Source organism: Camelina sativa, chromosome 17 (assembly GCF_030686135.1).
Source record: "Camelina sativa cultivar CO46 ecotype springtype chromosome 17, ASM3068613v1".
NCBI lineage: Eukaryota > Viridiplantae > Streptophyta > Magnoliopsida > Brassicales > Brassicaceae > Camelina > Camelina sativa.
In genome coordinates this window covers 18047918-18071768 of record NC_141896.1, presented here as the reverse complement: position 1 = coordinate 18071768, position 23851 = coordinate 18047918, and the positions used below count along the sequence as shown (strand labels likewise).

General features: G+C 37.8%; 4 protein-coding genes and 1 pseudogene across 16 annotated transcripts; 2 read left to right on the top strand and 3 right to left on the bottom strand.

Moving 5' to 3' along the window:
• Positions 1-1309: 1309 nt before the first annotated feature.
• On the bottom strand, positions 1310-3824 carry LOC104757089 (alcohol acyltransferase 9-like). 2 transcript variants are annotated; one of them, XM_010479800.2, is made up of 2 exons: positions 3279-3824; positions 1310-2348 (listed from the first exon to the last, which is right to left on the bottom strand). In XM_010479800.2, exons 1-2 carry the CDS (start codon positions 3699-3701, stop codon positions 1443-1445), a joined length of 1329 nt encoding a protein of 442 aa, XP_010478102.2. In that variant the 5' UTR covers positions 3702-3824; the 3' UTR covers positions 1310-1442. The 2 variants fall into 2 exon arrangements, with proteins under 2 accessions (XP_010478102.2, XP_087351622.1); XM_087495496.1 differs by lacking the exon at positions 3279-3824 and adding an exon at positions 2430-2776.
• A 1131-nt stretch (positions 3825-4955) lies between these two features.
• On the top strand, positions 4956-7872 carry LOC104757088 (putative beta-1,4-xylosyltransferase IRX9H). The gene is made up of 4 exons (XM_010479799.3): positions 4956-6191; positions 6745-6994; positions 7084-7274; positions 7483-7872. The coding sequence occupies exons 1-3, from the start codon at positions 5419-5421 to the stop codon at positions 7252-7254; spliced, it is 1194 nt and encodes a 397-aa protein (XP_010478101.1). The 5' UTR covers positions 4956-5418; the 3' UTR covers positions 7255-7274; positions 7483-7872.
• Positions 7873-8040: 168 nt separating this feature from the next.
• LOC104759452 (uncharacterized) lies at positions 8041-19589 on the bottom strand. Of its 12 annotated transcripts, none has more exons than XM_087495455.1 (27): positions 19110-19589; positions 18506-18665; positions 17898-17990; positions 17657-17759; positions 17380-17542; positions 15365-15539; positions 14779-14907; positions 14141-14686; positions 13442-14065; positions 13216-13284; positions 12846-12956; positions 12536-12778; positions 12181-12228; positions 11955-12092; positions 11570-11725; positions 11405-11467; positions 11074-11184; positions 10900-10983; positions 10754-10801; positions 10417-10491; positions 10124-10219; positions 9852-9932; positions 9707-9778; positions 8959-9003; positions 8778-8861; positions 8592-8695; positions 8041-8504 (listed from the first exon to the last, which is right to left on the bottom strand). In XM_087495455.1, the coding sequence occupies exons 1-27, from the start codon at positions 19322-19324 to the stop codon at positions 8417-8419; spliced, it is 3924 nt and encodes a 1307-aa protein (XP_087351581.1). In that variant the 5' UTR covers positions 19325-19589; the 3' UTR covers positions 8041-8416. The 12 variants fall into 12 exon arrangements, with proteins under 12 accessions (XP_087351581.1, XP_087351582.1, XP_087351583.1 ...); XM_087495456.1 differs by having other exon boundaries at positions 8041-8501; positions 19110-19551; XM_087495457.1 differs by having other exon boundaries at positions 8041-8496; positions 19110-19551.
• Positions 19590-20283: 694 nt separating this feature from the next.
• On the bottom strand, positions 20284-22019 carry LOC104759451 (alpha-mannosidase I MNS5-like). Its single transcript, XM_087495489.1, has 7 exons — positions 21807-22019; positions 21514-21652; positions 21336-21417; positions 21160-21245; positions 20948-21048; positions 20708-20820; positions 20284-20508 (listed from the first exon to the last, which is right to left on the bottom strand). Coding segments are annotated over exons 2-7 (537 nt in total). The 5' UTR covers positions 21516-21652; positions 21807-22019; the 3' UTR covers positions 20284-20355.
• Positions 22020-22158: 139 nt separating this feature from the next.
• On the top strand, positions 22159-23361 carry LOC109130042 (F-box protein At5g25290 pseudogene; annotated as a pseudogene).
• The last annotated feature ends 490 nt before the right edge of the window (positions 23362-23851 follow it).

Below are 23851 nucleotides of genomic sequence, written 5' to 3'. Positions count from 1 at the left end.
TAAACTAAATAAATACATGTATTTCATAATTTTATTGATATCGGTTGCATATAATTGATGCAAGTGAATATTAATTTACATGTGTCAAAGCTCAAAATATTCAATATTAATCTTTTTATTTTCCAAGGATCAATTTATTTTTCCATATCAAATCAATGATATATTGCTATTTCCCAAAAAAATGTTTTATAACTTTCTACTATTAATTATTTAAAAGTTACAAAATAATTAATCTGTGATATATTGTTTTTTTAAAATAGATATAGTTCTAAAACAATTAATCAATATATCACAAATCTTTTACATATAATTATAAAATAAAAGAAAACAGATATGTTTGGACTCAAGATGTGGCTTAACATGTCGAAACCTGTTTTCTTTTATTTTCTTAATCCCTGAACTTTTATTGGTTTTATTAAAGATAATTGTATTATAAACTGTTTAAAAAAAAACTAAAAATTTGTTTCCACACTACTCACCTTTGTAACTACTTAAAAAAAAAATTGTGAATATTTAAGGCCGAAAGTGTTTCTCCATATCTATCAGCAAAAACAAAATCTACAATGGATGAAGAAGATTATATACAACGGAATCTGAAACCAAATAACATCTGAGAAGTTAATTGAGTTTGAAAACATTGAAAACCAAACAAACAAACATAATATCTTATCCATTACCAAAAGAAGAATAGATCAGCCACACCCACAATGTAGTATTTTTTTGATAGTGGTAGGTAAAACGTTTATATAGATTAAAGTAATTAGCTAGTTAAGCTCTTAATTATATTGTTTGTAGTTTATGTCCGTATGTGCTACGAGTACATATAATACATTTTTTACCTACAATGAGCTTATTTTCGCCTTGGCTTACACCACGTTACTACCATGTACCAAGAAAGAGATAGTGCTTTTGATATTATATAGTTAAATTCTCATACCAAAAGAAGCTATCGCTGTCACCAAAATTGGATATACAGGAAATGGTGAGCTAAAGTTGATGAACTAAATTAGAACAAGTCTTCCGCTGAATTCATGGGTCAGTTAATATATATCATTATCGTATAGGATAGATGACGAAGATTTGTTTCCCATCTTCTGCATTCCATTTTGTGTTTAGCAAAACCAATAAAAAACCGACAAATTGTGATAATTAGTTTGTGTCTTCAAACCATATATGATGTTTTAGTGGAAACACATATTAAAAAATAATTAGTTTTAAAAAGTTTAACCAATTATAAACAAATCTATATAATATTAAATATAAATTTAATCTAAAAATTGCATAAAAAGTTATTATGAAACAAAAATACTTATCTAAACATCATATATTATGAAACAGAGGTAGTATATATAAGGAACAGTACAAAACATACAACCAATAAAAAGTCATCATGTGAGCTACTCTTTTATTGTAGACCATTCAAATTATAAAGAAAAACTTCATCATACATAAGAATTCTCATCTTCGTTATCTTTTCCATCTAAGAACTTAACCATGTAATACTCTAGTCTCTTCACAACATCCTCCGGTAGGGACATCTGAACCCTAATGGCATCATTATCTTCGGCGACAGGTAAAAACAAGCAATAAATGTCACTCGTCAAAGGACCCATATACATTGGCTTTCCTCCTCCCAAGTCCAACTCCTCTAGTCCCAATCTCGCCCATTGTGATATGATTAAGCTGTTTGAGACGTCTGTTTTCACTGTCTTATCCTCCAGTAAATCTATCGTTGATCTTACGTATTCGTCGGTGATTCTTGCTTTTGCTTCTTGTATCGATTTAACCACGTGGTAAATATTACCATCGACTAGGTCGTGTACCTTGCTTTCGGCGCAAGCTAGTACAAACCCGTTACCATAATATCCTTGAGGAAGTTCTGGATTCAGCTTTTTTCTCATATTGACAGAGAATAGGAGTTTGACCAACATGGTCAACGGTAACTCAAGAGATTGAGCCCACGAGCGCCATGTGTGAGCCGCTAGTACCTCGAACGTAGTGCATTTTAGTGAGGGAGCGCATGTTTTCTTTAAGCGTAAGAGATGAGATCTCGAGAAGGTTAAGGTGGCGGGAGCCAGTGGTTGGGACTGTAAATACTTGCATATGTCGAAGGTGGAGTTTTTGTCTACGGTGGTGGTTCCGGTGAAACCAGGATGTGAGCGTGTGACACGAGGAGGAATTCGTGGTTCTAACACGTGACGGGAGTGAAATGGTCGGGTCGGGAGATGAGCTTGGCTAGTGGTGGCATGGGCCCATGCATGTAGGAACTGCGATGTGCCGATGCCATCACAGATGCAATGATTGATCGCACTGCAGAGGATCATACCCCCGCAACGGAGATACGTCACCTGAGCCATATTATTTAACTACTTTCGTAAGCCATTACTGAAAAGCATATTTGTTGAATGAAAATAACCATTTATTATTACCTGCCGACGAAGGAAAAAGACTTTATACTGTATGTAAGTTCATAGATACGCGGCTTTTAATAAGATCATAGCATGCAAGAGACAAGAGTGAAACAAAAGGACTTGTTATTTGTACATAATACATTCACTTTAATTAGTTAATTAATATACACTCATAGGCAGGCCCGGCTCAATAGTTGTATAGACCCAGAGCAAAAAAAAAAATTTGGACCCTTTTTCCATGTAAATTTTTTTTTTTACAAAATTTGGACCCTAAATGTTAACTAAAAAAACTGAAAAAATCAATGGACCCTGTGCAAATGCACACCCAGCACATGCATAGAGCCGGGCCTGCTCATAGGCAAGACAAAGAGTTGTATTTATCTTGTAACCAATAAAAGGAAAGAGTAATTGAACAGACAAGTTTATTCTCTATGACTCTATGTACCCTTCTTTTTCTTCTAATCAAAATCTCTTTATTAAAGTTCACGTATTTTAAGATGAAATGTGGTAGAAAAAAAACCTTTATGTTATTGATACATCGAATGCATTAGATGCACGATGAGATAAAGTATGCATTTCTTATTTGAAAAGAGTTTAAAGTGGCCGAATCAATGTAGGAGTCAGGAATTGTTGGATTATTCCTATAATATCATATATCTAAACAAAACAGTCAGTCGTCCAACTAACTTTATGAAACCTAAAATATTCGAGCTACGTTTATCCCCCTCCAAAAAAATTCGAATATAATTTACAAATTAACTATCAACTAATATGGAAACAATCTGCGTCATGGTCTTGGCTTTTGATATTGATAAATCATAAGTGGCTCAGCAAGAATAAGAAAAAATATATAAAAGAGATACGAACCTGTATAACAAGAGGAGGAATATCCAAGAAACCCTGAGCTTGAACCTTGAACAAGAGCTTCCTCCAAGACTTGTTTGGTTTGGGAGAATGCTGATCAAGAAACTCCTGGCAAGTTATATCCATGAAAGCTTCTGCGAAAACCGCGCCTTCCCCATTACAATCAACCTCGAGCTTCCTCCCGTCCTCGGATACTCTTATCCGACCCGCGAAAGGGTAGTAATCGACTAGAACCCTAGCGAGAGAATTTTTCAAGGTGAGAGAGGGAATAGATTTTTGGAAAAGGTAAAGGTACTTGATAGAGAATCTAAGAAAATGATGGTCATCGAGGTTGGAAAGGTAAAGAGTCTGATTTGGTGTGGGAGATGAAGGAGTGATTAAGGATGGTTGCTCTCCCTCGTACAAGCAATCGGGAAGTTCTTGCATCTTCCACTTTCTTTTTGTTTTCTCTGTTTGTTTGTTTTCTTTGAAAGAGAGAGAATGAATAGATAGAGATGGTGTAGAAAGGGAAAGTAGGAATTGCAAGAGGAGTATATTGGTTGGGGAGAAGTTAAGTTGGTGGTAAAAGTTGGAATCCGCTTATACAGGGTCAGTCCTCAACTATCTTTGGTCGGACCCATCGAAATACAAGTATTCTTTTAATTTAAAGTGTAATTTGTTTGCTATATCTTTATACTTAGGCCTAACCAATCTGTTAAGTACACACATTGATTGTCATAGCTTACATAACCAATATGTTACGAAATTCACAATTTTGACTAATAACTTTAGTCATGGTCTTAATCCACAATTCGTTATTTCTTAGGATGTTATTTAAGAGGGAAAACACTTAGAAAAACAAACATGTGCAAAGGATCAAGGATGGATCCATTGAGAATCACCAATGTTTCATGTTGGGAATTGTAAAAAATTACCGATGACTATCAACAACAAAAAAGTTTATCGGTAAGCGAACGTCCATAGCATAAATATCCATCAGTAATTTGTTGGAATAAAACTACTCATAGATACATGAAGTCTATATATAGCATGATGGAGTCTTTAACTTACATGAAGTTTTAAAACCTTTGACTACAAAAACTTATAGAAGTCTATTTGTTTTGAAACTCGGTACGTGTGTTCTTTTTATAACATTTAAAACAAATTATCAAAACAGCAACTTTGAGGAAAAAAAATGGATTAAGTTTTCCAAACATACAGTATATCTAATTACAGTTAAAAATAGACAAACACCACGCTTAGTCAAATATTGCGTCCACAAGCTTGATACTGTTTGAATTTTGGTATCAATATCAAAACAACAAAAAACTTTTGAAAATCGACAGTACACTATACACATGTGTTGAAATTTTGTCTCAAACTTTTGCACCGTTAAAACCAAAACGATCGTGTTATCTCTCTTTTGTACCATATTTTTTGAATCCGATCCATGTAAAAAATGCATGCTAATTGTTAAAGTAAGTGACCACTAAAAATTATAATGTAATAATTAGAAGTCATTCGAGATATAGTGGAAAGTAGTAGGTACGTCGAGCGACCATTATCCTTATCAACAAAAGAAGAAAAATGTGATCCTCCTTTACAAGATGATAAACTTCGAATTACTTAAAAAAAAAAATTATTATTAAATCATTTAACAATTGTCTTTTTAATCTTAACCATAATCTTCGAACTTATGTTAATTATTGTTTTTTTACCACCATTTCCTCGAAACTTAAACGTAATCATTATATTCGCCAGAGTGTCCGACCCTCTCCGAGCCATAATCTCGCCACGTGTCCCACGAACTCGTCTAGTTCACAGAGTTTTTTTTTTGGATTAACAATAATAATAATAATAAAACAAACAAACAAACAAACAAACAAACAACAGTGTTTTTAGCTCTTTCCGCAACTTTCTCCTTCAGATCTCGGCGGTGACGGATCCATTTCCAAATCGTGTTTTCAGATCGGAGACTTGGAGTCAACAAACCTACAACGACCTTACTTACTAATCCCGACTTCGGATTGAAGTTGCTATATCATCCTCCTCCTGGCGAATTTTGGTGGCGGATCTCTCCGAAATTGCTCTTTTTGAATGTTTGATTTTGGGAGTTGTGAAAACACGGCGGCGGAGTCAGAGTGAGATTCTCTCTCTCTCTCTGATGGCTTCAATCCGGCGAACTCTCTCGCCGATGTATCACGATCGCGCACACGAGAATGGAGGTGCGCACAAGGGTTTCACAATTGGTGGTAGCAGCAGTAAACACAATTCCTCTCAGTTTCTTTCGTATCTCACAAAACTCCTCGGGGTAACCTCTGATCCTAAAAGCTCGCGAAGAGGTCCGTGGAGGCGACCGTTTTACCAGTTTCTCGTCTTCTTTCTTCTTGGATTTGTTTTAGGTTTGACACCTTTCGGTAAAATGGAAGATGTGAACGGTTCCGATCGGTTCTCCTTTGAGATCAAACAGCCTTACGTTGAAGAGAGGTTGGAAAACAACAATAACAAGAAACGGGAAGAGGTAGCTGTAGATGCGGTGAGTTTTGTGGCGGAGACTGAAACTGGGAACAAGGAGATCAGTTTTGTGCCGAGGAAGCTTATTATTGTGGTCACACCAACGTATAATCGAGCGATGCAGGCGTATTACTTGAACAGGATTGCTCAAACGCTGAGACTAGTTGATTCGCCTGTTCTGTGGATAGTGGTGGAGGGGAACGCGGCGTCGTTTGAAACCTCTGAGATTCTGAGGAAGACTGGTGTGATGTACAGGCATTTGGTTTGCAAGAGGAACATGACGAGTATTAAGGATAGAGGAGTTCATCAGAGAAACACTGCATTGGAACATATTGAGTTGCATAAGCTTGATGGAATTGTCTACTTTGCTGATGATGATAATATCTACTCGCTTGAGCTCTTTCAAAGCCTAAGACAAATCAGGTGACTCAAAAAAGGCTGTGCTCATTACTTTTGCTTGTGTTTGTTGATGGTAATTTGTGAGGAACAGACTTGTTAGACTGCGCTTCCATTTTTGAGTTGTTAGTTGAGCAACTCTTATATCCTCTTTGACTATTTTATTGGCATCTTTTTGGCCTTTTTGTATTTGCGTGCTGTCTCAGCAACTCTAGTGTTGTTGGAAACCCAATATAAACATTCCAGAAGCATATGCCTTTTACTCTGATGTTGAAATTAATGAAAATTTGAGTTTCCTGTTTAGAATCTGAGATATTTGTTTTTGTCTGCCTGCCTCTATCCTTTCGTATTTGTTTCGCTGCTTGCTCTACCATGTGCTCATTTTTTGTGTTTGAGAGAATGCTTCATATCTTGTTATTAGAAATGATTTTGTTTTTACATTTTTTTTGTGTACAATGACTTTGTTTTCTGAGCACGCATGAGTGTAAATGGGGATGGCTCGATATATATACCTTATCTTCTTCTGAACTATTTGTGTCCTATTTTGAATTGTTAAACTTTATGTGTTTTATTTGTGTAGTCGATTTGGAACTTGGCCTGTTGCGATGCTTGCACCAAGCAAAAACAAGGCCATCCTTGAGGGTCCAGTATGCAATGGAAGTCAAGTGATTGGATGGCACACCAATGAAAAGAGCAAAAGATTACGGAGGTTCCATGTTGATATGTCGGGATTTGCTTTTAACAGCACAATACTCTGGGACCCTAAAAGGTGGCGACGCCCATTTACACATCCAACTCGCCAACTCGACACAGTGAAGGAGGGTTTCCAAGTATGAGTTTGAGTTTTTTCATATCTAAGGATTTATCTGGTGCGCAGTAAACCCTATTCTTATACATGACATCATGTGTTTCCAAGCAGGAGACAACATTTATAGAGCAGGTGGTGGCTGACGAAAGCGAGATGGAAGGTGTTCCACCAGCTTGCTCGAAGATATTGAATTGGCATCTTCACTTGGATGCCCGGGATGTCCCTTATCCACAAGGTTGGGCGATCCAGAAGAATCTCCAAGCTCTCATAACTATGAAATAGTTTGAAGATAGTTTTGACTGGTAAGATTTATAGGGTTCTGAACTTTGAAAGCAAAATGTGGGCTCAAGACCGTGAAAATTTTAGTGTTTGTTTGGATTTGGAAAGGGTGAAGCTAGCTAGTTGATCTGATGTCAATATTTGCATTCACTACATATTGATGGATGCAATGCGGTGCACTTCTTGTTTGTTTGCAAAAGGAAGCCTCTGACTAACCCCTCTGCCTTGCAGGTTTTTACTTAACCCATGTGCTGTGCTCATTGCTGAATATATTTCAAAGAAGCATATGAAGAATGGAAAAAGACAAGCGAGGAAAATGTAGGATAATGAAGAGGCGCACACATTTTAGATAATCGTTGCTGGAATCGTGTGAGCCTCCCTTGAGTCCAAGATTTGGTTGGAATTAAATTGAAGGCCTTGGTGTTCTAGTATGAGATGGAATTATATTACCTTCTGACATTGCTGATTCCACGGCATTTGTATTCGCCCATGGCTAACCAAGTCTTCTTGTTTCCTTTGTTTTTTTGTGATGAAAGAAAGAAATTCACCTCCTAAAAAATCAAGTCGATACTGATCATCACTTCCTAACTAGAGAAGAAAGAGAACGAGAGAATTGTCTGACTTGCTGAATCGTATGATATTACCTACATAAACTATACATTACTTCCCATAGAACACAAAAGATTTTGAATATTCCGGGGAAAAAGGTATCCTTGAATAGAAGTTATAGTCGAAATGAATAATATTGGATTATTGGGGGTCTTAAAATGGGATTGGGTCGAAACGGTATAAAGTTAAATGATTTATTCAAATTTCGTTTATTTGTTATAATCCTAAACTCTTTCAACTCTTATCTTCTCTTTATAGGAAACAACGTTGATGCGATTGTACATCCACTACATGTGAACCCCTTCTCACGGCCATGGTGAAGTTTTATAATAATATACACGAAAAAAGGGCAACAAATAAGATATGAATGACCGACCACACACGTTGGGCTACCATACTGGTCTTGCTACTAATCGCAAACACATGTAGTTAGCAGTCAGGTATATCCGTGGTAGCCAGTCTCGCACCATTGACGCAAGATTCAATCTCTGCTTCGTCTCCATCAGACACTTCAACTTGTCGATAATCTTCCAGAGAGTCACGTTAAGGCTGTCCCTTAAATAGACGATGTTGCATCTGAAGGGTGCATTTGTGAACGCGAATCTTGCCCATTGTCAAGCCCAAGAACTGAAAGAGCTGAACTGCTAAAACATGCATCACGATTCAGTATCTGACATTTTTGTACTTAAGATACTGGAAAACAGAGTGTCTGTTTGAGTTAAAGGACCTACTTTGGCAGAGAAGCTCTGATATTTGGCTGATTCGCATAAGCAGTGAGAGAAGGTCTTAGATCAGGAAACTTCTTCATGATGCTTTCAAGTTGAGGCACTGGTAACTGCAAAACGATACCAAAAGAGTTATTTGGATTGTCGGTTAATACACTAAACTCGTATATTGTACTACAACGTTACTTGTACCTCCAACAAAACTGGGAAAGAATGTGGCTTTGTCTGAGACACACATTTCAAGAAGCCAGGCCACAATTTTGGCAGTCTCCAGATCTGCATCCAAAAGACACGAAGACATTCAGTCATAACCACCAAGGACGAAAAATAAATCTCAAAGCTGATCCTTGTGTTTGATCTTTATATCACTCACCTGCTTCCTCACCAACTTGGAAAGAATTTCCATGACAAAATCAACCTGGACAAAAACAAAATCGAGAAATTTCTTTACTTCTGACAAAAAGAGAGTTTGATCTATAGCTGAAACCAAATACTTTAGAGAAACGTTTACTAGTTACTATCCTGTCACTTCTCAACTAAACACAGCTGCACTATACCGCAAAGAATTGTAATTTCAATTCAATATGTAAGCTTGGATTTCTGGGTTTACATTTTGATTCTATTGGAGTCGGTATACAAAAGATCCTCCAAGTTTATCAGAATAATTTAATACATCAAAATTATTCTGGATAGTTTGGTTTCAATCAGAATTGTCAGATACAGCCAGGTCTTAGAATTTCATTTCTACAAACTTCTAAACGTAATTTAATGCAACCTTATACATGAGGCTCCATCAACCTAACTAACACTCATGATTGTATTATTTCTTCTTCTTTTCCATGTCAAATTAACTCGCTAGCTACATGTTAAGATTTACAATCCTTCTTTCCTTTTCCTAAAGCTTTATACTTTTTACGTTTATTATAATAAAAAATGAGGCTCGTTTGTGAACCATCCAGGCTAGAGAGAGCTTTGGAGGTTTTGTAGGGTTAGGCGAAGGGAAGAATGCAGTTCTTTTCGGGGTTTTCAAATTCTATTTAAAGTTAATTTGGTTCAATTGTAATAAGAGTTTTTGGGTATATATGTCACCGAGTTCAGTACTATTACGATAGGACACTTACCAGTGTAGGAAAAGCGTCGATTGCCTGAATAACCGTTCTCATGAAGAGTAAAGGCAGCGGTGTTCGATCAACCTGAAAACGAAAAGTATCACAGATTTCAATATCTAACCAAATCCATAGTTCTATTCCATGATATTTGACATACCATCTGACCGAGGGCCTTTGCTAAGACTTGCTGCGTGAAAACAGTGCGTTGTTCAAAGCAAGCCGAACATGCATCTGTTATCTGAAAAAAACAACCACGTAGTCAAATGCGACTGTGCCAATCCATTGAAGAAGAGATAGGGTATGGTAAAGAGAGTAGGAAATTATAAACAACAATGTAGGTCTAGTACCACAACTGATTTCGAGCAAACAAGTGCAGACAACAATTCCCTATAGAAGAACTTTCAAACCAGATGGAAAAATTGGAAATACCTTTTTCAATGGTGGCCCACCCTTCACTGGAACAATATCATGGATAGCAATCAGTACCTCGGCAGGTGTTAGTGCAGGGCCTGTGTGAGCAGAACCCTATCACAGATATAACAAAAAAGATTAGACAAGTTCAGAAACGCTACTGATATATGCTAATGACATGCACACCGGTTCTGTTTTGTTACTGGACAACCGGTATCTCATCTCATCAATGATTGCTAAGTAATCCCTCTATGCATAGCATAAGCAATAAGATAGTAAATAAAGGATCGAACGTGAGAATATGCATATACCTGTAATATATGGGCAAGTGCAAGTTGAAACTTTTCTGGCGGAAGATTAAGAAGGGGAGGAAAGATGGGCAAAACCTGTGAAAAAAGAATATCCGTCATAAAATAAGAAACTTCTACCATTAGTAATAACAAAACATCATATTTCGCATCCACCAGTAAACGACCACAAAATTTTCAGAAGTCTTCCATGTTTACTAGTTCTTATTTTTTTCCACATTCAGATAGGCAGAATAACAAGGGAACAAGAATATAATAAAAATTGCAAGCCTCTTCATCTTCCTTCAGGGTTAAAGTACAGTAGAAAGAGCAGAATCTATGGAAAGAAAGTAGTAATAACCTCATCTTTAGTGAGTGAAGAAAGCAATGGGATAAGAATTGAAACATCCTGCAAAACAAATATTCTGTTAGGCTTTGTGAACTTGATTTTCATAATATATACACACAAGAAAAAGATGCGAGCGAGCTCTTCATAGCAAATCAAACCTTTAGCTTTGTTTGATATAGAAGCTTTACAGTAGCAATCAAATCCGATGAAGGTGCCAATTCTTGTGTCAATATTTGCAACACCTAGACATAAATATAACAGAGCGTGGTTCATTAGAAAATACTTTTGAGGCCAACATGGGTTTACTACAAGGAAACACAGAAGCCACTTACCAATGTCAATAAGTTTTCACTTCCCTTAGGAGGGTCGGATATTATTTGGAGTAGTTCCGTATAAGACGAACCTAATTCTCGTATCAGAATAGGTATATGTCGATGAAAAGCCTGAAACATTTTAGAAAGTCACCAAAATAAATCATTTTAATGTTTGTGACTATCATTTACTCCCATAAAAACCGGAGAACACACGTGATGCATGTAAGTAATGCTATACATTGCCCCAACAAAAATAGATCTGGTGTTTATACGTATTATCCTATCCAATTTATGCCACATGTGAAGCACATAAATGGCGTGAGGGTTTATAAGGAAGTGACAAACTCACCTGGTTTACTATTTTTGGAGCTCTCTCATAAACTTCAAAGACAAGTCGAAGGAGACTAGGTTTCTGGAAAAGAGAAGTAGTAGTATTCATCAGATCTACAGGAATATTATTAAATGATAAAGAATACTTATGTGTATTACGAGCAACTCCAAAGACTACGCAGACCTTTTTACATAAAGCGAAGAACAGAGAAATTAGTCTCTGAACTTCGGAAGTTGATAAAACTGAAACATCACGAGAAGTTTGTAGATCCTGCTGAGAGTAAATGTCGGAGCTTCCAGACAATAGAGAGTCACTTGTCGAAGTTATCTGGCTTTTAGCCTGAAAATAAGTGTCAGCTAATCAACCCACAAAAAGTCAAGGTTACAAACTGAAGCGTTCCCATTGCATCAACTAGGTAACCCTCACAAGGGAAAATTTAGAGGCTTACGAGAACAGGCACAAAAAGTAACTGACATCTAACAAAAACTATTGACTAATAATCCTGTATATATATAATTTAACAAGAACTAAGCTAAACGCCCTCAAGGGAACTCTTATTGGCTATTACCTCTGTTTTAGTTCCTTCTGCAATTGATCCAGACTGTGAAAGATCTGTCTCAGAGTTCACAGCAGTCAGCAACATATCTGTTGCAAATTGCTCAACATGCTCTGCTATGTATGTTAGGTGATATAGTTTGTTTGTGACCTGTGCATGCATTTGAGAAACATCAATTAGAATCACTGTACCAGCAGTAAATAAAAAACATATTGTTATCCGGGACTAGTTTCCTCACAAGTCGGATGGCTTTTGCACGAATATCTTCTTCAGAATGAACAGAACACTGTCATAACAAGAATAAATCATGCGTTAGGAACCTGGAAAAACGACCATATGGACATGAAACATGTCGATAATAGAAAGTTTCGAGCATAGAATTCTCGTAATGTAGAAAAATATTAGCTGGGTCCTAGAGATCAGAACACACTGCTTATGTAACTGCAATTTGCTATTCATTCTTCAATCAACTAAAATCCAAAACTTCTATTATTGGAATTCCCACGTTCTCCATCACTGAGACTATAAGATAACTCCAATTTGACAGGATTTGTAAGAACTATAATTAATATAGTTTGGTTACGGAATCTTACGTTCAATGCTATAGCTAAGCATGCTTTTCGCTCATTAGGACGCACTAAAATTAAGCTCCAAACAGCACCAAGCCCTTGGGTTACACGCTCACTATCACAGATTTCTCTACCAACTGGGTCATGACGATTGGAGCAGAGTTCATCCAGTAGCTTAATGGCTGAATCGGGTAGATGTGGAGCTTCTCCAAAAAGCCTACTAAAAGACTTGTCGGAAGCAGGAAGAGCATCCAGAAATGATCTTGCCTACAGTAAGCATCTTAATAAGCAAGATCCAGAAACACGAATTGGAAAAAGTTGAATAAACACTCACCACTGCTATAAGAAAATTTTCATAAATAGTAGCATAGGAAGAGGATTCATCTGTATCCAGAATCGCCATTGAATGCAGATGGTAAAGAACATGTAAAACAAGTTCGTGCCCCTAGATACAAAGAAGCAAACAGATCAGAGGTTTGCCTAGACACATAGTAGACTCTTGGTTACTGGGAGTTGGAGAGGGGAAAGTTTATGCACACAATTAGATAGTTGCACTGTAGCAGTGCACTGGGTGCGTACTTTCAAGATGCTACAATATATATGACAGCCAAGACACTCTTGACATAGAGTAAAGATATTTAAAATTCAAAACGTAGATAAATGAATGACGACTGAGTTTGAGGAACACTGCAGCCAACAAGTACCTTGAATTCTCGATGATCCACACTAATATGCTCTCTTAGTACGGTTGCAACATCATTGCCGGCATCAATCTGGAAAAATAGTAATGTAGATAATATTTACGCTTGTAAAAAAAAAGAGTTAAAGGAGCACTTGAAATAAGGATTCCACAAGGATAAAGCCAAATATGATTGAAGAGCAAGAGTTGACAGCAAAATCACAAGTAACAAAAATCAAAAAGGCACTCACTTTAGCAATCAATCGGGCAATCAATGCCATGCGTATCTTGTTACAATCAAACCCAAAGACATGTCTATTTGATTCGATTAGCCGTTCAATAGCCAATTTTCCTACAGTTTTGCTTTGCTCTGTGGTAAGTTCAACATATGATGGAACAGGTGCCAACTCTCGATAGCTTTCTTCTGGTGCAGTACTGTCCGATGCTGCAGGGAGATGTTGATCAAACTCTAGGACTGATGTTGAAGGAGAATGTTGATCAAAATCTGGGATAGACACCAGATCTAAATCACAAATTGTTTCAGAACCAAAAAACTTTGTTTCTCTGATGTCTTTATCATCCATGCAAGGAGGAGCATCTAAGGATGATTTTTCATTTGAGGGGTCCTCTCTGCAATCAGGCTGGTCGATTATTCTGATTACTGAACTTCCTGTCAACTTGTTCTGGCTACGCTCTACTGCTGTTGGATGTACTGAACCAGTAGCCCCTGCCGTGGCAGCAGGAACTGAAACTGGCTTACTCAGTAAGGTAGAGATGTCGTTCTGTGCTGGAACTGATTCTTCACCGTCACCTACAGGCAGTGACGTTGCTCCCAAAGATGAATTTAAACGCCTTGGATCCATGCGACGGGGATCCTGCATAACTATGGATAAGTTATCTTGTAGAAAGAACATTCAACATATAAGCAAAAAGCAAATGGAGGTTTGTACCCTTCTTGGGTCGCGTCTAGGGTCAGCAACCGAGCTATTCAAGCTAGGCACATCGGAAGGAAGGATTGGGTCAAAAGGAAGTTGTGGTGGAGGAGTCGGTGAATACATGGTATTTATAGAAGAAGATACCACAATATCTGCTGGAGTAGCCAGTGAACTTGTCAACGTAGGAGGGGTACTAGGCAAGTGTTTCATGCTTGCTATTACAATATCAGCAAGCATATCTGGATGAAGCTTAGAAATGAGAATTTCAAGTGATGCAGCTCCTCTGTCTCCTTCAGCAAGCAAAGCACCAACCATTGAAACCATCTGTTCAACTGGTGTCAACTCACTGTCTGAAGGATGGTTACCAGAGGAAATGCCATTGATAGAGACAGGTGCCTGTAGGGATTCACTTGTTTGAACTTGCTGGGTCAAATGCACATTATTATTATGGCGTAAGCGCTTCGGAGCGACCTCTCCATTGATTTTATCATCTTCACCATGGGGCATTATTCGTTTCTTTGACATATCCCAAGAGTTTTGATGATTAATCAACTGGTTATTCTGAAAATTAGGTTTATCATGAGACGTTACTGGTCAAAGTGATCAAAAAGCTGATGTAGAGCAGAAAAGAAAAAATGAAACAACACATTTACCTTGCCAGACAAATTTTCACGTGCAGCACGCTCATTATTCCTGATCACTTTATCAACTTGACGGAGAACTTGATCAGCAACATCTGCAGCATTCATTGCTCGAAATGCTCTAAGAAGCTTGTCTCTTGACTAAATCAAATAAAATAAAACTAACTTAAAACAAATAGTAGCAAATAAAAAGAAAACATATGATACTTGTGATATATGATTTGATCAAGCAAACACTTCTTTGCACTCTATTCTACCTATTGCGAGGCTTCAATCCATGAAATGACACTAAATAACATGTCACTTTCTCGTGGTCATTGAAAATCTTTTACTAAAAGAAATTGAATGGCACATCTGTCGGAAAAAAGGTATGCCACATTCCTAGAGTAGATATACCAAATAACAAAAGGTTGACAATTTGACCAGAAAGGTGGCAAAAAATAACTACAATTTCATTAGCATAAAGATACAAAGAACTGATGTTGAATAATGATGAGTTAGTTATTCAGCAAAACCAGGGTAGAGTTGAGGAGTAATAGATGACTAAAGTTTAGATATACTTCAGAGAAAACAAAGAAATAAAGTTTGAACTCTATACCTCTATTATTGGTGAGAAAGTACATCTAAGAAATCCCAGAAAGGCAGTTCTAATGGAATATTGAACGCTTGCAGAATGGCACCCCTTAACCGTCTCAAGATTTGGGTGAAAATCCAGCAGAACAGAGAGGACAGTGTTGTAGTGGACAGGCCTCTTCCTTGCTACCACCGCGAGACTGCGAAAGATAAGCTACTGTCAGATATAAAATCAGTGCTTACACAGGAAATTTTCAAAATTGCAAATTATTCAAGTATGCCTCTTACGTGCATGTCCTAATGAATCACTGCACATCTCAGAAAACAAAAATAATTATACTGACGTCAATGAAACAACCCTAGGTGCGAGGCGCTGCTTTTAATATATATACAATTATCTAACATAAAAGATACTAGAGTTTCATATAACTTTACTGAGCAACCATTCCTGTGAGAAACTTTGCTCATGATTTCTGCAGCATACAACACAGCGAATAAACTCCTTAACAGCATGAAACTATCCTCAATCTGAATTTTAACATGTCTGGAAGCTAGCATATCTCAAAAATTTCCTGCAATTACAGACTAACTACCGGCATAATACAAAAAGATGATTTGTTACCATTACCTGAGCAACAATATGATATATTTTCACATACTTTTTACTTTAAGACAGCACCATTAACAAAGCATTAGGAAAAACCGAAAAATCAAAAACCATCACTCTAAACAATGTCTCTCCTCTCAATATTTGACATTGATCTTTCTAGAAAATAGTACCCTCAGACATTAAATGACAATATTAGTTCAAACAAAGACAAACATCTGCTAGGTAATTAGTACTTTTAAAGATTTTTTCAAAAGTGACAAATTAGTTTGCTATGCAGAGATTTCCCAAGTTAAACTGAAGGGGTTCTCTCAAACAGAGAAGGAACCTTGACAGTTCAAACTGATTAGCGATATACCACCTAATGGAAATGACAACCATGAGAAAACTTCAATATCCATCTAAAGAGTAACACATAATAGAAGATCAAGCAGCAAAATGTATGTAAGACATTATCAACCATACAAATATCCACCTAATACTATAAACGGAGAAGAAACATTCATCAAAACAGCAGGAAAAAACACTATGTAAGTAAACGTTAGGCTAGAATTCAGAAACGAACACACTGATTGGCAAATGATACTGTGCATAAATTGTTACACTGTAATGTATACATTTTTAGTATCCCAACATAACAGTCATAAGTATATATATATACATCCAGTTCACATAACCAAATAAATTTTTCCTCAAGAGCTGACTACTTGCAAAAACATTTCTAACTACTAGAGCTGACCATTCTATCCATTGTTTGATGTCTTTATCACTTGCATTTTGGAGCTCCACATACCCCAGGTAACTGTCAATATCTGTAACTGATGCAGCTTCAACTGAGACAATTCCCCCCAGACTATGATTCAGTTAGCTGCAACCATATCATAGGGGTTGAACCGGTGCTATAACCTGTCTCCATGCTTTATCTCTCTCAGCCAAAATTTTAGTAGACATACATAATAAAAACCAGCAAGTTCATTCCACTGATGTTATATATTTACAAAGAAAAATTTGATTCAAGACGCTGAAAGTGCAAGTAGGACAGCCAATCATGACCATCAAACTGCTTCTTGGTGTATCTTACAAACATGAGGCACAAATAAAGCTTATGCAAAAAATGACTATTAATACCACCCTATCATTCAGGACACATATCAGTGTAGGAGGACACATTCTCTAAAGTTTGTTTATCACCAACATATATGTGAGAATGAGTGCTTCACACTATGAACAACGATAAGAAGCTAATATTTATGAGTACCAAAGCACCCATATCAACTTACTGGCAAGAAAAAATCAACAGGTAAGAACTAACAGAGTTTCAGCTAAAAAAGAGGGATCGCAAAAATAGAAACAGGTAAAAGCACAACTAACATCATGATGAATGTAAAGAAAAGTAACTACACAAGAATGATGGGACGTATTCAGAAACATACCAACTAATAACAGATATCGTCAGTGCACCCGGTATACGATTAGCTGACTGTATGAAATCTACTAAGATGCCAAATGTCCTATTTGCTTCAGACATTAGCGTTGCTGGATTCAGAATGGGGTGACCGCCAGCAAGCCAGGAAATATTGAACATCTGTCTACTTCCTGTAGTAGAAGAGGAAAAGTTGACATGCGAGCAACGAAATGCAATTGTGCGGTTCCAGATTCATATTATATGATCGAAATTTAAGAAAAACCTGCATGATCAGAACATAATACCTTCGCTGGAAACTTTCTCAGGATCAGATGCATCAGGAGTAAAGAGCAAAATGAATGTCTCCATAAACTTTAGAGAAAGAATTTTCACCCCTACACAGCCAGGCTATTATGAAAGAACAACAGACTTTTAAGTTAGAAAACCTTAAATTGACAAAGAAGCAGAATGAATACTCAACCAAAGATCAAACCTCACGAGAGGAACATACATACAAAAAGAAGAAGCTATAAACAGCCAGCATACCTCCAATGCAGCGGAAAAGACAGCATCTTTGAACTTAACCATCCATGTCCATAGTTCCCCACACCAACGATCAACGTTACCATGATGATGGAACTGCATAGATCATTAAGAATAGAATATATCAGCGAGAGTAATAGGGAATATCAATGCCAAAGAGTTACGTTCATTGTAGTGGTGACTATACAGGAACACCCACAAAGATCTCAAAGCTTAAATAATATATAAAACTAAACTAATAAACTTCAAATATAGTAGAAAATTAAGGGAAAGACATCAGAAACCCAACAAAACCTAAACAGGAAATTAGCAAACTTGCCCAGATTTATTCTTTTCACTATTTCATATGACCCTAAAGCCTTATGACACTGTCTTTAAATTTCAAATAGGTAGCACCAACATAAAAACCAACCGAAGTTTTGAAAATGGAAAACAAGAGGACTGATTCCATGGGATAACAGTTCAATTCCATAACCAACTATGAGTATGTAAGACACCTTAGCTGGTAGTTATTGACTACAATCGTATGATTTTGCAAAGAGCCCAAGAAGGAATCTCAAAACAACATATGTGTATAAAAGAACATAACCAACTTGAGAAACAGTACGGACCTGCATTGCCATCTCCTCCAAGATGCTGCAGAAGAAAGTGGTGCCAGCAGAAATGGATTTCTTTGCAACAACTGGATCCTCGTCCCTTGATAAGACTAGTAAGACATTCACTAGAACATAAGAATGATCCAGCATCCTCAAACCAACCTCTTCAATGATCCTGCCAGCCAGAAGAATCGATCAACCAGTCTCTTACCTTGACAGACAAATTAATCATCATGAATAGCTACACCCCCGAAGTAAAGTAGACTAAGAACCTAGTTTATTTTACACAAAACTTGCGATAATTCAACTATGCCTAAGTACTAAAACAGAAATGGACGACTAATAACCACAATATTGCTGAGGAAGTTTCAAATCTATCGCACCAAAAAACAAACAATCATGCCGACTAGAGAAATCGTAAGCAAAATTTCTACAACACAACAGCTACGATTGGAAATATCAAACACTTCTCCAGATTGGGAAAAATCCAGAAGAACCCTAAACACGCAACAAAGTACATAAAAATTCTTCTACAAGTTCGTGTGCAGAGCAAGGGAAAATATCAGCAGAAGGAAGTATTAAACCAGATACGAATCGTAGAAATTGCAAAGGAACTCACTCGGTAAGGGATTTGCGAACTAGAATTTCACGAGACAAGTGGAGTTCTGCGAGATAGGGGAAAATCTCAGCAGACGAAGACGGCTCCAATGACAGCAAAATCTCCTTAACCTGCCTGAGAGACGAGAGCTTCACAGCCAAATCGCCGTGGTTATTGGCAGCGGCGAGGAGAGATAGCGCCTGTGCCCTCGCTGTCGCGGCAGCCGGAGCCGCCATTGCTAAATTCTAGATTCGTCCGACGGAATTGTAAAGGTAGATAATACGGTGCCTCCGCTTATCTTTTAGGGTTTTTCAAAGGTTGAAGAAGAAGAATCTCGGCGACACAGACGCGGCAGCACACAAGAGCAATTAGGCAAATTTTACACAAATACAAAAATGCTGGAGAACAAAGAAAAAAAAAACACCCGGATGGCTTCAATTAAATTCCGCCATACACACAAGCACCTTGTCGTTTTATCTCTTGGTAGTTGCAATGAGTGCCGTTTTTTGTTCACCTAACCAAAAAGCTCCTTTAAACAGTTTTCAAATGACAAACCGTTTGGTTTTCTACTCTTCTTCTACTTCTAGTAACACGATCTTAGCACAGTTTAAGACGGTTGTGAATAATTATAATCAGCTGCTTTTCTTTCTTTTTTCCTCTCTATTGCAGAAATTTACATCATTAACCTAATATAAAATAGCCAAGCAACAAAATTCAGCGATATGAACTTCAACTAAGCATCGCATTGCCAATAAAAAAAAGTATGCAGTCATGAACGAAATGTCGTCGCAATACTGTCTACTTTTCTTAAGATCCAAAGATAACTGCCTCATCTTGAAGTTGTAAGATCCATCCCCGGCCCACATCGATCGGGCAAGAGACAAGCGAAAATAAAACACATTCTGGAGAAAGCATGGGGAACATATGAGTTCAGGCTTGTTTATGTAGTATGTTCTCAATATCAAGTATAGGAAGGACTCGTAGTGCATTCAACAAAGTGTCTTCTAACTCCACTATACCCCAATAATATTTTGATCATTCAAATGGGTACGTGCTAGCTACTAGTCTAGTAGAGGATTTGAATAGATTATGTGGCGTCTATGTATGCTCGATCCTTTGCTTAGTGGGAGACTAGAGACGATGTCATACATGATGCATAATTTATCTAGGGGATGCAGCTAATTAACGATAAAGATAAAACAAAGAGATATATAATTATCCCAATATTAATTCAGTTCTACGTACGGTTTTTAATTAAATAAAACTTTTAACAGACGAGATAGTAGTATCCGTGTTGCTCGTCAGGGACATGGACATGGCAAGCACTCTCTCTGTGTTGCTCAGGACGTCTAGAGTTGAGAGCTTTCGATGGACATACTTGCAGTGACAATGCGCTAGCTCCACTTTCCCATGCCCCTCTCTGCATATTTGCAAGTTCCTAGTTTAGCCAGAAGCAGAGGAAGGACTAAATAATGCATTAAGACTCGATTTGGTTCTTTTAATGCCTACCCTTCTGTCTATCAACTAAAAAATATCATTACTATGCAGTGTAACTAAACTAACTATGCATACAAGTCTTATTTCTTCAAACATGAACAGAGCTGGATCAAGTGACTGACCTTTGAAAGCGTCCAGTTGCCTGAGAAATAACTTTTTGGTACTTTCTCATGCCAGGAGCTCACAACCTGAATAGGGTGGCCCTCGATTTCACCAACATCTAGGTACCATGGATCTGCAAAACGAAGGAACAAAGGAAGAATATAGGTATCTATTGTCAACGGAGAGGTGCCACAAATCTGGCTCTTCACATAATAAACATTCAGGGTGAGACAAGTAAAAAAAAAAAGACAAACAAAAACCTTTTGTAGCTTGGTATAGGTAGAACGTGGATTCTGCTAATTCAGGACGTAGTGGATAGTACTTCATTGTCGGATGTATCATTTGATGATCTAGTAGATACCTGAACAAATTTTTGTTCAGCGTCCTTTAGTCCAAACAGAAAACTTTAAAATGACAGAGAACTCAAGATCCAAGTAGGAAGCCAACTAAGGAAAGACAATTAAAAACATACCTCTCAGGCAATACACCAAACTTCTCCCATACATGGAAAAACTCGCGGTGCGTTGAATTTGCAGCTGCAATATCTCCAGCGAGAACCTAGTAGCAAAAACTTAAGCATGAGAATCAGCAGATCCCCTTTTCAACTGTTTTTGTATGAAATTTAAAGAATCCATTCATTCATTATACCTGTAGACCGGGCCAAAACGCCTGAAGACTTGTGAGCTGCCAATAAGTTGGTTTCCCACTCCACATATTAGCTTCATGGTACCTAAACCAGATAAATAAACTCATTACTACATCGAGCAATTTTCAGTTTGAGCATTATAGAAGTCGTAGTGTCATATAAAAGAGAGTGTGGAAGTACATTTTTCCAGGCTAGTATATTATTACCAAAGCCCCTGTATGAAGTACTTTTGAGATGCCAGAACTAAACATTTGCCAGTAGTCTTCTTTTCCAAAAAGAATATAAGCCTTCAAGAGGTATTCATAGAAAGAGTCAACCCCTTTAGAAGACCAGAAATAAAATTACACATTAGAGATTGAAGAGCCAAGGCACAAATTCATTCCGCACATAAAAGTAAAATGATTTTGCAGCCATCTCTTAGGGAAAAAGACAAAGAATTGCTACTAGATTCCCTCTGAAAATGAACAACATACCAGCTCCAATGCTGGAGGAGTACTCCAGCCATTCCCCAGTTACCACATCCAGAGTCGTCCCAAGCAGATCTAATGAACTTCGCATCCTCCACAGCTGACGAAGCGCACGTAATGCAGCTGATTCAAACCTAGGGTCACCAGTGAGCCGTGACAGTGCTCCCATTTCAAGAATGAGAGAACCTGACGTGTAAAATGTATATTCCTTTCTGCTCCAGTCTTCGGCATCTGTGACAATCATGACCAAAATGGCCTTGGCTATTATGCTGATATGAAACAAAACACTAGATAGAGCCCTTCTTTCATTTTTATTCTGTGGCCATTAAATTAAATAAAAATTTTAACAGACGAGATAGTAGTATCCGTCCTGATGGAGAGATGTACGCTGAAACGACAGTTGAGTTGTCCGGATCGTGACTCTGCAAAGGCCCTGCGTTCGAGTTTGATTCTGCAGCCAAAAGGCGGGTCTCCGTTGCTGATGCTGTCTCCAGAAAAAGATGGTTGTCGTGTGTACAACCCTAACGACGATACGGTTTACGAGACGAAGAGTGACCTTCCAGGGTATCGATTCGTGGCAAGCTCCGGCAAGTGGTTTCTGGTTTATATTATAGATGTGTTTAGCGAGGAGGAGAGGATCGATCTTCCAGGACTAGAAACATTCATTCAAGGGTAGCTATTTTGAGATTGAGCAAGAAGGAGAAGATAAAATCAGACATGTATTGATCGGTACGCGTCCTTCTACTGCCGAAGATGTGAGAGGTCTATTGTGGGTCGACGACAAGAAAGGAGGAGACTACGTTGTCTTGTGGCATTTCGAAAGGAGCGAGTACATAGCGTTTTGCAAGAAAGGGGATGATCATTACCGCGAGATTTCAACACGGGACGATGTTCGCTGGGAGTTACGAGGCGTAAAACATATGCTACTTAAAGGTTACGAATCTTTACATCTTTGCCACCCGTGATTTCGTTCGACGCTTGGATTTGTCTGGAGGACCGGTTGGTTTCATTGATGTGTCCGAGAAGCATAGGTTTCCAATGTGGGAGCCACCTCTTAGTAGGGATGAAATGGAAAGAATCAACAAATATAAGATCATCTCATCTAACCAAAGCATTGCTGTTACAAGCTCTGGTGACGTTTTGCTTGTCTATACTTACGAGTTAACCTCAAAGGATAGGGTGTTCCACCTGTACAAGAGGGATCCTAAACATCTTTACGCGACTACCTATGACACCATGCTTGTTGAGGTACATTCTCTTGGTGATGAGGCCCTCTTTTTGGATTTGGGTATCACCGTGCCTGCTGATCATACCCTTGGTATTGAGCCTAACTCCATCTATTTCACCCGCGGTGATCGTATCTGTCACCGCCTAACTTCATCCCTCGACATCTGTGTGTTCAGATCAGTCTTACCACAAAGACCGTCAAACGCTACCCCTGTCTCGATGGCTTAAACATCAAGGATGCTCAGTGGTTTCTTCCCTCTTGATTCTTACGTTCCTCATGGTTTCCTCCCTCGGCCTTGCTCTGTTTCTTTCTACAAACAGACCTATCACTATTGTTACGAGAGCAGGATCAGGTCCTCTTAAGAGTTGTTATGTTGAAGTTTTGTATTCCTTTCTGCTTTAGACTTCTGCATCTGTGACAATCATGACAAAAATGGCTTTGGCTATTATGCTGATATAAAACACATTGGCTTTGACAATCATGACCAAAATGGCTTTGGCTTCTGCTTTAGTCTTGTATTTATTTGGTTCTCCTTACCAATTAATTTGACTTGGCTTATTATTTGTTTGTAGTTTCTTCTTCCTTCTTTTGACAACTTGACGGCCACTAATTTAGTCTGCAACATTCTCAGGGCTGGAACTTGACAGCCACTAATAATGTTGGCAACTGGATTGATGGTTTTTACTCGTTGCTCTCGGTAAGTTCTTACTTCCATGTTTTTCTCTGGCGCTCTTAAAAAACTGTTCACTGGCTACACTTTTCTTGACTTGACTGACCACTGAAACTCTGTTCTTATCAGTTATGGTTGTTTCTTTCATGCATG